Below are 16,119 nucleotides of genomic sequence, written 5' to 3' on the forward strand. Positions count from 1 at the left end.
TACACATATTTTATATGTAAATATAAAATTAGATTTTACTTTTATTTCCTCTTTCACACATGTATATTATTATATACATAAGAATAGTGTATAGTTAAAATTTTTTAAAATCTCACAATAAATATATATTAAAAAAAAATAACAAAGAATGCAAAAAAATATGTATATATACTTGCAGATATGTGACCATTTAAGAAAATGATTGTATATAATAAATATAGTATTTTTAAATAGGATTAAATTAAATTTATATACATAAAAATAAAATTGCAATTTTTTTGAACAATATTATGTATGTATAAATATTAAAGCATATTTCCTTTTTGTTATGTTTTATTTTTTTTTGTGCAACGCTTCTCATTTTTCTATTTTAAATTCCTGCTGAATAAAATTAATATACTATTTATACTACGTATATCTTTATTGCCATATAATATATATATGCATATATTTTAATATTTTGTATATTTATTTTATTTGTATATTTTGTTTGCCCGTTATTTCCCAAGCATAGTATATAATAAATTGTGTTTATCGTATTATTTTTTTTTCTTACGATTTTCAAGCAATTGTACGCTAATAAATAAATATATATATATATACTATAAATTACGCATACTATATATATTATTATAACTTGTATTTACATGCATATTATATGCATAACTCATATTTATACATTATTTTAACTTTTCTATCAAAAGTTTATATGTAAACACTTCCAGTATATTTATTATATTATTTTTTTTATTTTTTTTTTACGTAATTTTATAATTTTCATTTTTGTTCCTAAAGTATTTACTATTTAAAAAACTGTTAAGTTCTATAAATGAACATAATTTTTTTTAAATGTTATTAAGTGAAAACGTGAAAAAAAAAAAAAATAATTTATTGGATAATTATTTATATAGTAATATATACACAAAAAAATACACATTAGCAACATTCGAAAGAATAATAATTATTTGAAGTGTTAATAAGAACAATATTAATATTGACAACAGTGTATAATATGTATTACTCATATTTAATCAAATTGTATGTTCATGATTTGAGCATATATAAGCAAAATGCTTTATGAGAATAAACTATATTATATATTCTTTTTAATTTATCAAGTTAATTTTAAAATTAAAAAACAAAACCAAATATAATAATAATGATAGAAAACAGAATGTGGACATTTATAATTGTGCAAATACTAAAAATGGAAAATTAAAGGAGAATGATAATTTTGTTTCTTCATTATTTACTAACTAAAAATATAAAAAAAAAAAAAAATATGATCACAGCTATTTATTTTAATAGCAGCTATTACTAATATTTCTACATTTATTAATATTACTCCTAACCAAATTGTTAGAGCTATATCCACAATTATCCTGATAATTGTCACAACTCTAAAATTGTATAAAAAAATTAAACATCAAATTAAATAAACAATATTATCCTTGTAATTTCGTTCAAAGCACAATAAGCGACACACATTTTGAAGCTAGCAATTATTATATAGAAGGTTATTTGTGAAATAATAATTAAAATATATTGTGTGCATATTTTTAAAAGAATAATAATATGCAAATAAAAATTATAAAACATTTTTAAAATCGGGAAGATACGAAAATTGTGCGATTTCATATATTTAAGCACACACACAGGTACATATACATATCTGTATTTACATACTGTATAATTATTCAAAGAAAAAGACATTCACATATCCATGCATAGTAATTGATAAGAAATATATTAATGTAAAGTATACTTGCGTAAGCAAAAATGAAGGAAGTATATTACCCATTACCGAAAGACGATCATACTACATATATAAAATATGGCGGGATAAATAGTTGTATACAAGATGATGGATTAAGTGCTTATATCAAGAGTAAAAATCATTATGCCTTTCGTGAAATATACTTAAGAAATATATATATTAAGAAACATATTCTATTACAATTTTTGAGGAACATATTAAATATCAGCAAATTAACTAATATATCAAGAGATAAAAATTTAAAAAAAATATTATCAGAATATTCTTTTGTGATTTTGAATTATTCAAAAATGTATAAAAATGATAAAGAGATGCTAAATTTTTACATTAATTGTTACAATATATATAATCATATAATATACATAAGCAATGTTAAATCGTGTATTAATATTGGCATACACAAGAATAACGATAGAAATAATTTTAATTCGAATAATATTCTTAATAAAGACTGGGATAATAATATTATAAATCATAGTGATTATACTTTTTTTCATAAACCTTATTTTGGATCTCCAAGGAAGATAGAAATAAATAATAAAAAGAACATTCTATTTTTATTTGTAAATAAATCTAAATTTTGCGATCTATACATTTCTTCTAATTTTAGTAACAACAATGATAAAAATTGTGACTCTGATTATTTACAAGGATTATACAAACTTTTAGATAAGTATAGTAAATCCCAAAATATCACAGCATTATATTTATGTAAAGATAAATCATATAATATGTTATATACGAATATTTTGGAAGATTACCAAGCCGATATAATAAAACTATTAGAAATAATTTTACTTTCTGTTTCTAATATTGTGTCGAATATTCTTAAAACAGTAACAAATTTATTAAAAGTTATAATAATAAAAGCAGCTACACTTATGTATTATTTTGCTATTTTAAATTATAAGCAAAAAAAATTATGTATTACCTATTCATGCTATAATATGAAGAAGAGGGATAAGAATATTTTTTTATCTTTACCTAGCTATATCCATAATAAAGATTACTTCAAAACTAATTGCAAAACGTTCAATGATTTTTATAATGATGCTTTGCAAGCTTCTAACAAAACAGTGCTATATTTTGATAGCTATTTTTTTAATGCTTCAGCCCATATTACTAATAATTTAAACATATTGATAAAACAAAATGATCATTATAATTTTTATTTTAACTTATTAGATTGCTCTAATTTTGGGCAATACACAGAAAAGACAAGCAAAAATGAGATCACCAAAATTGGGAGATACAATAATTGGAATAAGAGAAAAAATATGATTATTTATTTTTCCAGTAAGTGTTATAATATTGTGATTGGAAAAAATGGTTATACTCACCTTCCTTTTTTATTTTTCTATTATTACAGTATATTAAATAAAATGATTAATATACTAAAGACAAACATCTTAAAAAATTTAGCATGCTACAATTGGATCAATAACAGCAATTGTGATGCCATATTTGATATCAGTATTTATCGATTTTTTTTGTGTGCTTATATAGCTAGCGAAATAAGGAAATATTTATGTTTAATCTTAAATATGTTTAATATATATAACAATTTCAGATTAACTATTATCAAACATTTCAAAAATATTGAGATTTTCATTGATACAATAAAATGTTGTTATAGTTATAATAACTGTAGCATGCGAATAAAAATGAATTCAATATTCATAGTACCGATCAGAGCAATTTTCAAAAAATTAAAATTTTTGTTAATAACAATATTAAGTATTGCTAATTATGTTAAAGCAAATATGATGATACATTTTTGTAATTATTTTATAAATTACTCAAGATTATTTGTTTCGTTTTTGTTTTTGTTCTTATTTGTGTGTGAAGGTATTATTATTCATAGCTTCAAATATATTTCAATACACAAAATAAAGCCAAACAATCGAAAATTTAATATTAATACTTGTAGTAATAAAATATATGAACACATCCGATATAACACTGAGCAAATTGATATTTGTGATAATATTATAAATAAAGATAATATGTCATTATTTTTTCCTTTTGTAAATAATTTAATAATAATTCTATTTTTTTTATTATTAAACAAATCAAATCAAGAACAAAACACAACAATAATAAGCAATACAATGTTAAGTTATTTCCATTTTAATTACTCGCTTTTTAATCAACACACTAATTATATTAACAACATTTTTAGAAATGAATTAATGAATATATTATTTTATTTCTATCATCAATTTGTTAATATAATTTATATAAAAAATGAGAATAAAATGAAAAAACAAACTTATTTAGGATGCGTCATAATATCAGAACGTTATTTTATATATATTAAATTAATTTATTTTTTTTGTGTAATAATATATTTATTTTTATCATCCCTTGTTTTGTATACTTTAATTTTAATTTCAACCCAAATAAACCTAAATAAGTATAATCTTTCCCCTTACATATATTTATATATGTATGTCTATATTTTCCAAGATGAAGATATAACAAAGAAGAATGACAAAAAAAACAAAAATTATATCCTTTTAATTTATAATTTTTTTGTCGATCCAGTTATTTATACATTTAATAAATCCAGAAAATTTATTATTAAACCTATTATTAACAATTGTATGAACAAGTCAGAATATTATTTTAATGGTGGACAGAAATATAATATTAAAAATTATATATCCATTCAAGAATATCAAATTCATTTTATTATTCAATTATTTTTGGAATATTTGCATTGCCTCATTGTAGCAATGCCCTCTTTGTCTACAACCCCTGATTTCATTTCACCGCTCAAACCGAAAAATCTGAAAAATACTACTGACATTGCAAAAGCGAATAATTCTATCATAATCAATCACAGCGCTATTCACCTGCTTCAACAAGATACAAACATGTCTATACTTAACAAATTGCAATTATCACCCCATAAAATTGTAAACTTAGTAAGTGCTAATGCAAACTATAATAATAAGAATGGTTGTAGTTTTACCAGTGCAAACCTAACTGTTCGTTCTTGTGGGGATACCAATGAGGCGGAGCAAAATGGAAATGAACCTAATGAGGCTGAACATAATGAATCTGAACAGAATCAACAGAATGAAACCGGACCGAATGAAACAGGCAATAGTGAAACAGGAAGCGGAATCAATGGAACTGGAGAAGATGGGCAGGGAGACGAAGAAGATGGTGATGATAAAAAAAAACAAGACGATTTAAACAGTGAAATTTGTGAAAATGGTATGGTAGATAATAAAACTGATAAAGCTAAGAGAGGAAGAAAAAAGAAATTAAATGATAAAAGTCGAATTATAAATAAAGTTGGATTAGGAAGAAAAGGAAGAAAAAAAATGGATTTAACAAATAATAGAGATGAAAATAATATGGCATTTAAAAATTATTATAATACTAATTATATAAATGATATAAATAATCCAAATTTTATACAAAACAATAATATGGATGAAGCAAATATAAAAACAGTTAATTATTCTAACAAAATGGGAAAGGATATAGCTACTCAATTACCTAATCAAATAAATAATAATTTTAACATGTATCAAAATAATCGAATTAATATACAATGCCCACCAAATTATATTAATCAAAATACTTTAAATATGAATAATATTATTGGTGTAAAACAAATTCCACCAAATATGAATAATCATTTTAGGAATAATATAATTAAAAATAATTTTAATCAAATGAATAGAAATATTCCAAATCCAATGAATCCACAAATGAATCCTAATAACAATATGGCAAATTATAATGTTTATATGGCTCTTCAAAAAGGTGCAATACCTAATAATATAGTTGGAAATCCAATTAATAAAGTTAATTATCGTATGAACAGTTCAGTAAATTATAACAACATATATCCTAACATAAATAATACTGGTCAATTTCCTAATATTAATAATCCGAAAATAAATAATGTAAACATATATGTAGATAATTTTAATAAAAAAAATAGTTTAAACATCCCTTTAGGACCTAATAATAATCCTTCTCTATTACCATCTCAAATAAATAACCAAATGGCTAGCCAATTAGGAAATATTATGCCAAATAAAACAGACTCTACCCAATTAAATCCTCAGCTAATAAATCACATGAACAAACATATGAATGAGCAAACAGGTGGACATATAGAAAACCCAATGATAAATCAAAAACAAATAAATTTTATGAATAATCATAATAATGCCGCCAATATGATGAATAACTATATGAACCAGAACCCATATAATAAAGGTATCCCTGTAGGACCTAATACATCTATTGGAGTTAACAAAAATAAAATGAATGAAAATGTAATTATAAACAATAATAACAATGTGCATATGAATAATGCCATATTACGTGATCAATCTACAGAGAATAATAAGATCGGAAATAACAACGCTGTGCCTAGCATTGCTATAAATTCCGAAGTAAGACGAAATAATTTATTAGGTTTAAACACAGTAAATAATAACAATGATGCAAGTGGTACTACCAACGAATCTGGTGAAGTAAACGGAATGAAAGCAGGAATTGATAAACCTTCAATAAATATACCAAACAATGTTAATAACACAAATCAGATACGAAAAAACGGAAGTAGAAGCAGTAGTTGTAGCAGTGTCAATAATGGAGTGGTAAATGAAAAACCACCTAATACAAATCCAAATTTAATGGGACCAATGATTTATATGAATAATAGAAATATCAAAAATGAACACATGGAAAAAATGATAATATATGATAAGATGGGAATAAAAAACGAAGAAAATCAATCTACTGAAATACCCAATCGAACTATAATTAATAATATTCCTGGTAATATATTTTATGGATATCATAATAATATGCATATTCATCCATACTTTAATAATATGCGTATGGCAGCTATGAGGGGACGAGTTGCTTTTGTAGAACATAATAACAGACATCCTAATATGTATGATCCCGAACAAATAAACAAAGGAAATCTTATAAATAATAATTATTTACCTAATGGAGAAACATATACTGATCATAATTTTCACAAAAATAAACATATGAATATTGCAAATAATACAAACTTAAAAAAAAAAAAAAAAAATGATATTAAAAAAAAAAAAGACGAAGATATGACTAATAATCAAAATTTAAGAACTGTAAAAATGAATTGGAATAAATATGATAATATATTTAGAAAAATTCATTTAAAAAATAATTATGAACACATTATAAATACTGAAGAAAACAAAATAAATAACTTAACAGATGTAGAAAAAGAAGACTCTAAAATCGATAATATTAATAATAATATTATTGATTCTATAGGTCTAAATATAGATAACCAATTAAATATTAATTTCCATAAATTTTTAAAAGAATATGATGATATATTAAAAAAATTAAACTTAATAAAACTAAATGATAAAGCAAATTTTAAAAATCAAACTTATAATGAAATATATGAAAATATTTTTTCAACTATTGAAAATTATTTAAGTATATCGGATTTACAATATAAAAATAATTTTGTTCATACCAATTTTTACAAAAATTGTATGAAATATTTAGACAAAATCAAATCCGAAGAACCCCAAAAAAGTTCCGACCCAGGTCCGTCTGAAAATGTTGAAAATGCTGAGAATGGCGAGCAAGCTGAAAACGGAACCGAACTTGCAAGCACTACTAAAGAGGCTAAAGAGGCTAATGAGCAGAAGACAGTTAATTCGACCGAAGCAGATAACAATAGTGATGATGAAAATTATGTTAATAAAAAAAAATCAAACTTCTTTGAAAGCATTTCTTCGAGTGCCAATAATCGTACTGTTTTAAAGAGCCTGCTAGAAAAAATTAAAGATAGGAAGCAAATTGAACAGGTTGAAAAGGCTGAAAAGGTGGAGGGCAGTTTGCTAAGAAAAGGTAGCACAATTGAATTAACGAAAGGAGAAAGCAGTATAACCGAATTGAGCCTTATTAATCAACGAAGTATTCAATCGAAACCTGATGAAAATGTGAATGAGTGTAATATTGGAATTTCGAACATCTTAGTAGATAGTTTAGGTGATAAAAATGTGATAAGTAAAACTGCGACAAGCTATTCTCGAACTAATAGTTTTCGATTGAATGAAAATAATAAATCTATTATAGATGCCAAAAAACAAATTAACGAAGAAAAAAATATAACATATCAAAATTTATTTATAGAAAATATTTTATCAAAAAAATATCGAACTTATTCTATCAATGAATTTATTAATGTGAAATTAAATGATAACTTACGTGAATTAATTAAAATTTATAAACAAAATTTATGTTATAATATTAAAAAAAATTTAAAAAAAAAAATAAACTATATTAAACTATATCGATGGCTTAGATCTAATGTAAAAAGTAAATACATCAAAAAAATTAGAAAACTAAAAAATAGTCGATTAATCAAGAAAAAGAAAAAAAAAATTATCAAACAGCTTAAGAAATATATTCATAGAGAAATATTTTCTGGAAAACATGATTCGAATCTATTTGATGATATTTATAAAATGCCAAACATCCAAGGAATAAAAATAAATAACAATGAAATCGACCCTAGTAAAGTTGGTGTAGGAAGTGGTACTTCTATTTTTCCTTTTAACATACCAAAAAAAAGTGTAAATGATTCTAGCAATGTTAATGATCCTACTGATGCATCTAAATTAGATGCAGATAAGGTCATAAATGATGAAACTTTATTGGTAGATGGAAAAGAGGAAATGACCAAATCCAAAATTGGCTCTAATTTTTTAGTAAAAAAAGAGAAAAATGAAACAAAAAAAAATCGAAGAAATAATAAAATCAAATCTAAATCGAAATCAAAATTGGAAGAAAATGTTAGTATATATATTCAAAAAGAAATAAAAAAGAAACAAGATAATTATATAAATAAAAAAAATACAAAAAAGAAAAAAATAACACATGGTAGAAATTTATCTATTCATGCATATATAGACAAAATGTATAATAAAAGAAATATAAAACGAATAAGAAAATATAAAAAAAATATGAATATGAAATACAAATCAAATGCAATAATTGATTTAGGAAATAAAATAGTATGGATATCCTTCGAATTTAATAATTTAAGTTCCTTAAAAAGTATAAAAAATAATTTATTTGAATCTATCTCTTTATCAAATATACAAAATACAAAACATTCAGAAAATGAACTAAACGATTTTATTGTTAATGAAATGGAAAAATATAAAAACGTAAAAATAAGATCATACAAACTTATATCTTATTATGATTATATGTTTCTAAAAAATCGATTAAACTTTGTGAAGGTTCAATACAAAAAGAAAAAGAATTCTGTAAAAAACGAGGGTCATCTCATTGACTTCCCAAATAATGAAAACATCACCTCAATTCATAATATCACTGAATCGAATCTAAACAATCTAGAAAATAATAATGATCAACAAAAAAATAACGAAAATGAAAATACTTCTAAAATGTTTAATAAGAACAGTATGAAGAAAAAAAAATTACAAGAGTATATAGATTTATTTCCAATTATGGACAAGAAAAAACTTAACTCACATATTAATTTGAATTTAAATATAGATAAGAATGGTTCTGAAAATGTTGAAAATAAATCGAATATTGAAAACATCTTCGGAGAATTAAACTTAAATTTTATTACAAAATATTTAAATAAAAATGTAAAAATGGAAAGTGCTGATTTATGTAAAGTAGCTATTGGTAAATCAAATGAAAAAGATGATACTTATGATCATTATGAAAATAGATTCAAGCATTTTATAAATAATGAAAATGTTATTTATAATAATTCAGTTCTTATTGATAATTGCATATGGTCTAATAATCCAATTCTCTTTACAATTTTTGAAAAGTATTATTTATTAGTTAAAATGCAAAAATATATATTACAATATAAAAAATGTTTAAAAAATAATATTAAAATGGACTTATATTCAGAATCAAATTTAGATTTACATTCCAGTTCTACATCTGACAATCTTAAAAATTTAAAAAAATTATCTAAAGGTAAACATAATAAAGCTGAAACCATATCCAGTTTGTTGTCTCGTAATAATCAAAACATCGGAGTTGGTATTGACTATGCTAATGCAAATACTGTTGGTGTAAGAAAACGAAGAAGATCAAAAGGGTTAGTAGCCGATTTAAAAGAAAAAATGGATACATCTAATTGCTCAGAAAAAGTGGTAGATCCAGATCAAACGGGTTCTAATCCGAATTCTGTAAATAATGAACTAAGTACCAATGCTGATAATCTAAATCGTAAAGATAGCAGTAGTAGCGAACAAAATAAGCAAGTGACAGATGCAGGTTCTAGCATATTAATTCAAGATGAAAAAAGCAAATTAGATAATCAAGAAAATGCAACAGAACAAAATAAAGAAAGTGATGATAAAGATGCTGATGAAACTTCGGATAGTGAAAATAATAAAAATGAAAATCCTGATCAAGCAACTATTAAAAGTTCTAGTATTATTGATGAAGAAAAAGAAAAAACAGATACTATTGCTGAAATTGATTCCACATCTAAAGACTTAGAAATTTCTCATGGAAAAAATGTAACTAACGAATTTGATAATAAAGAAAAAAACGCGGACGAATTTAATAATGCTGCAACAAGGAGCCCAAAAGGAAGAAGGAGTGAACTTATGAAAAGTAACAAACAAGATAGTGTTAGAAAAAATAGTTTGGCAAATATCGAAATCAAAAAGGAAGAACAGTTTAACAAAATAAATGAAAATAATTTAGAAGTACCAGAAAAAAAAAGACGTGGAAGAAAGAAAGGAAAAAAACGAGGTAGAAAGAAAGGAGTTAAAAATAAAAGTAAATTATTTATTAATGGCGAAAATCAATCGACTATTGGTAATAACAAACAAGCAAATTATAGTGGAAACTTCACATCCTATGATAATTATAAGAATCATTCATTATCACATCTAACAAAAGAACAGATAAACGAATTAGAAACACAAAATGAAAATGATATATTAAGCTCCGATTTAGTACCTATAGATAAAGATATTATTATCGATCTATTATGTGAAGATGATGAATTAATAGAGAGTTATATTAAAAACTCTCGATTTGTAGATAAAAATTTAATATGCCTATTAATAAATATGAATAATGTACAGAAGAAATTAAGTTTTATATGTAATGAATTGTTAAAAAAAATAATAAAAGAAAATAAAATGCCTCCTAAAATATCTGAAAATACTAAGAAATGCGAACAGATAACTTATAAATATATTATGTTTGAAAGATGGAATCAACTTAGATATTCACTTTTTTATAATTTATTTTTAATAAATAATAATATTGGTGTTACAATTGAAAATGCTAATATAAGGAGTAGTTCGAATTTAAATTCGATAAATACTTATAAAAAATATTCAGTTAATTCTATTTTTGATTTACATAAATTTGCTACTAAGTATAAAAAACATAAATACCCTCCATTTGAATATAGTATCTTTTTTAAATACAAAGATTTCAAAAACGTTCGATCCATAACTTATGAAAGTGATAACAGTGATGATGTTAAAAGTGTGAATCCTGAAAAAGAAGATGCAAACAAAAATGTTAAAACACATCAAGATGAAATTCATTTATTTGTTAATGATAAAGATAAATTTTGTGGATTCTCAAATACAACAGATTTAAATATTACTCCGATTTTTTATCATTGCTGTGTTTGCTTTAACGACGATTATAACAGTATGCAATTTGGTGATGAAGAAGATAATCCACAAAATGGTGGACAAAATGATTCAACTCAAAATGTTATGGCTATTCCTGGGCTTGATAACAAAGATACTAATGTAAAGGAAAACAACGAAGTTGAAAAGAAAGAAGAAAAAGATAATATAAAAAATTCGACAAACACAAATAATGATACTAAAACGAAAGATAAACCAACATTAGATGAGAATAAAACAAAAAATGTTGATATTGCTGGAACAAATTGTAAAGAGAATATTATAGAAATTGAAAATAATATAAAAAGTTGTAAAAATATCATGTTAAAATGTTATAGATGTTATATGCATGCTCATAAATATTGTTATATATCAATTAAAAAGAATGAAGATAACAATAGTATAGCTATTTTACAAAATAATAATATTTCAAATCCAAATGAATGGCTATGTCAAAGATGTGAATTTGAAAAAAAAACATTAGGAACGAATTATCTATACCTATTCGATAGTAATATTAAATGTTATATATGTTTAGAAAGAGGAGGTGCATTTTGTCAACTTCAAGATCATATTTTTATTCATATCTTTTGTGCTATATTTTGTATTCCAGATTTATTAGTAAATACTAATATTAACTTGCAAAACTTTTATGAATATATTAATTTAAATAGTTTGCATCTAACTCAGGAAATACATTCAATAGTTCACAAAAAACAAAAAGGTAAAAAAATTAAAAATAAAAAAATAGCCAATTCAGATAAAACAAAAGAACCCATGATCGAATCCTCAGCCAATGCTACCCACACTTCTCTAAATGAACAAACCAATTTAGAAACTAACGAAAACGAAACAAAGGTATTAACCAAAACGGACATGGCTGACTGTACTAAAATTGATGATGAAAAAGAAAATAATTCACAAAATAATAATACAAATGCAAACAAAAAGGAAAGAAAAAAAAAACAAGACATTAATAATTCAAATAAAAGAACGAGAAAAATATATGAATTCTTTTCTTTTATAAAAAGAGATAAAGATACAAAATCAAATGAAGATGAAGATGATGATGAAAATTTGAAAAAAAAAAAAAAAAAAACATCTGAAAGTGATAATGATGAAGAAATAAAGAAAGACAATAAAATGAATTCCGATGATGAAACCAACTTAAAAGATTCAAAAAATGGTAATGAAGTTAAAAATATAAAAAATGAAGAAGACAATTTAAATTCATATTTGGAAAATGAATCACACATGTCTTCATCAGATTATCTTTCATCGTCTTTATCAGAAATGTCATTTTTTTCTAAACATTCTTTGAAACGAAATGATAATGAAGATGAAGAAGTAGACGAGATGGAAGAGAAAAAGAGAATACAAAAAATAATAAAGGGACCATATATTTTAAATGGATATAAACAAGAAAAAGCTAGATGTGATGTTTGTTTAAAGACACAAGGAATTTTAATGAAGTGCTTTAATATGGATTGTGAAAAATATATGCATCCATTATGTGCATTTATGTGTGGATTACATATTAAATGCAAAAATTCAAATAAAAAATTTTTAAATTTCCAAAACAAAATCGATTATTGCTTCCCTAGAATATTCTTTTTTATTAGATGTATCAACCATTCTGTTAAAAAATGTGGGGTTGTAAATGTTTATGAAGAATTAATTAAAAGAAGGCGAAAATATTTAAATAGAGATTTATATCCAAATATATATGAAAATATTAAAAAAGAAAGGAAACAAAAAAATTCATTAAAATTAAAAATTCGTAATAATAATTTAGCTACAACTAATAATAATAAAAATGATATGTTTGAAGTTTTGGCATATAATTTTAATTATCTATATCCTTATCAATATAGCTTTTTTCTTTTACCAAACTTGTATTCTATAAAAAATGATATGTGTGCTGTTTGCTTTACACAAAATAAAAAAAAGGAATTATTATATTGTAAATACTGCAACGTATGTGTACATAAAACATGCTACTTAGTGGATACTTCATCACTTGAATATTTCTATTATAAAAAAAAAAAAAAAAAAAAAATTCATACATCCCTTGTACATAGCAAAGAACAGAAAGTTAAACACTTATCATTCAAGGTTAAGGAAAAAAAAAAAAATATTATCGCCATGTTACAAAACAAAGCTATGCAACCAAATGATAATGCAGTTCCTACTCTTCAAAATGAAGAACCAAAGGAACAAGAGATATCCCAAAAATTGGAAGACGAAACAAATATAAAAAATTCAAACACCTTTAAAGAGTTAATACAAAATGAAATAAACAGTTGCTTACAAACAGCTAGCCATTTTAATGATATTGAATGTGTGAAAATGATAAAAAAATTTAATAAAAAATCCAACTCTTTTAGTCATTTAAGAAGAGAAGAAGAAAAATTATTAACAGATACAGAAGATATAGAAGAACAGAAATTATTTATTTGTGATATTTGTGCAAATAATTATAATTATGAAAATGCTAATTGTATATTATGTAGTAGAAAAGGTGGAGCTATCAAAATGGTTAGAATAAATGATTATATAAAAACAGATAAAAATAAAAATAAAAAAAATAGCTTTTTAAAACATGAAAAAAATTCTGTTTTTATTCATATGCAATGTGCTTTATATTCACCACAAATTGTTATACATGATATAGCTGAAGAATATTATCAATTATATAATTATGACAATATAGCAAATAAAGAACAATCTGTCGATAAACAAAAAAGTAATGTATATTCAGATTCAGAAATCTTACAATTAAATAAAGAAAATTATTATGATGAAAAACAAAAATTGTTAAATGAATTTTTTTATAAACAATATACATATACAAATCTTAAAAAATCAGCTAAAAAAAATTTTCTAAATATAAAAAAAGGTAATTCTACAGGTGCCCCTAGAGGAAGACCACCATTACATAATACATCTATAGAACCCATATCGGAACATGTTAAATTTACATCTAACAATGATAATTACGAAAATCGATTTAATAAAATAGGTTTAAACAAATCAGACCTATTTGATCCCACCATAGATGTAGAAAATAAAAATAAGGAGGACGAAGATGAAGAAAATGAATATGATGAAAAAATCAAAAGGCGAAAAAAGATGAATGATCTTAAAATTGCTAATTTTGATCAAACAGTTTTAATAAAAGATAATAATATCGAACAAAAAGATCCTGTACAACCAACTGAAAGAAGACGAGGAAGAATGCGAAAATCGCAATCCATACATAACAATAAAAAGGAAGTACAATCAATAGAACAATTGAAGGGAGAAACTGATTATAAAATACATTCTGTGAATAATGAACCAACTGGTGAAATAGAAAAATATAATAATGAATTAGTTAAAAGTAGTAGCACCAATTTTAAAATAAACAATTTAGATGACAATACTAAAAATGTATCTATGCTATTTGATGGAATAAATAATTATTATTATAATTTAAATAAAAAAAAGAAAAATTATAAAATAATAATAAAGGATCAATTAAAAAAATACTTAAATAAAAATACATGTTGTGTATGTAATATGACTTATGGATATACACACAAATGTATAGAAACATCATGTAATAATTATTTTCATATATCTTGCGCTAAAATACATAATTTTTTTTTCGAATATGATTATAATTTTTTAAAAGCACATCCTAATATTACAAATTTAGATATAACCAAAATACCTAATTCAATTATATTTTGTGAAGATCATTCAAAAAATCGAAGAAAAGCAAAACCATCAATCCAACTTTTTTCAAAATTACGATCCTTTCTTGAGCTTGCTAATATTGTTGTAAATCAAATGAAAAAGAAAGAAGAAATAAAATATAATTGGATTAGAAAATATTTTGAAGGTAGCCAAACAATACAACATGCTGACAGTAAAAATGCTGAAAATAAAAATACAAAACTTTTAACAATCAATGATGATCCTAACTATTGTGAAAATGATAATAATTTTAATTATAAACATGGAATGAGTTGGGAAAATAATTATACAAATCGAAATTCTAAAGATGAAAATATTCTTAATTCTGCTAATGATCAATTTAATTCGGAAAGCTCTAAAAAGGAATATGACAAAAATTATTTTATTAAAAAAAATATTATGAATGATCTAGATATTATTACTGATCAACTTAAAAGTGATGAAAGCAATTTATTTGATGATAATGAAAGTGATATCAATGATAGTGATTATAGTGAAGAAACGGATGAGAAAAATAAAGACATTAATAATGATGAAGATTGTTTAAGTGAAGATTATTTTAAAGAGGACAGCAATTCGGAATAACCTATATATTTTTAATCCTATTTAAAAAAGTTGCAAACATATTTTTTACTTAAACTTATTATAATTAAAATTGATTTATATTCATTTTATTTTTTTGATAATATTAGTGCGTACATATGTGCATTAATTTTTTTTTTTTTTTTTTGTGAAAATTTTTACTAAAAAAATGGTAAGGCATTTTAATGTCTAACAATTGCTATACAAAATAAAAAAAAAAAAAAATAAAAAAAAACATTAACATAAATTAAAAAAAAATATTAAATAGCTATTTATTACTTTTGTTAAAAACAATGAGGCAATAAACAAAAC

General features: G+C 23.1%; 1 protein-coding gene across 1 annotated transcript; it reads left to right on the forward strand.

The window, feature by feature from the left end:
* Positions 1-1,779: 1,779 nt before the first annotated feature.
* PCHAS_1012300 (zinc finger protein, putative) lies at positions 1,780-15,810 on the forward strand (the record flags this gene model as incomplete). The annotated part of the gene is made up of 1 exon (XM_733494.2): positions 1,780-15,810. The coding sequence occupies one exon, from the start codon at positions 1,780-1,782 to the stop codon at positions 15,808-15,810; it is 14,031 nt and encodes a 4,676-aa protein (XP_738587.2).
* Positions 15,811-16,119: the final 309 nt, after the last annotated feature.

The sequence above is a fragment of the Plasmodium chabaudi genome (genome assembly GCF_900002335.3).
Source record: "Plasmodium chabaudi chabaudi strain AS genome assembly, chromosome: 10".
NCBI lineage: Eukaryota > Apicomplexa > Aconoidasida > Haemosporida > Plasmodiidae > Plasmodium > Plasmodium chabaudi.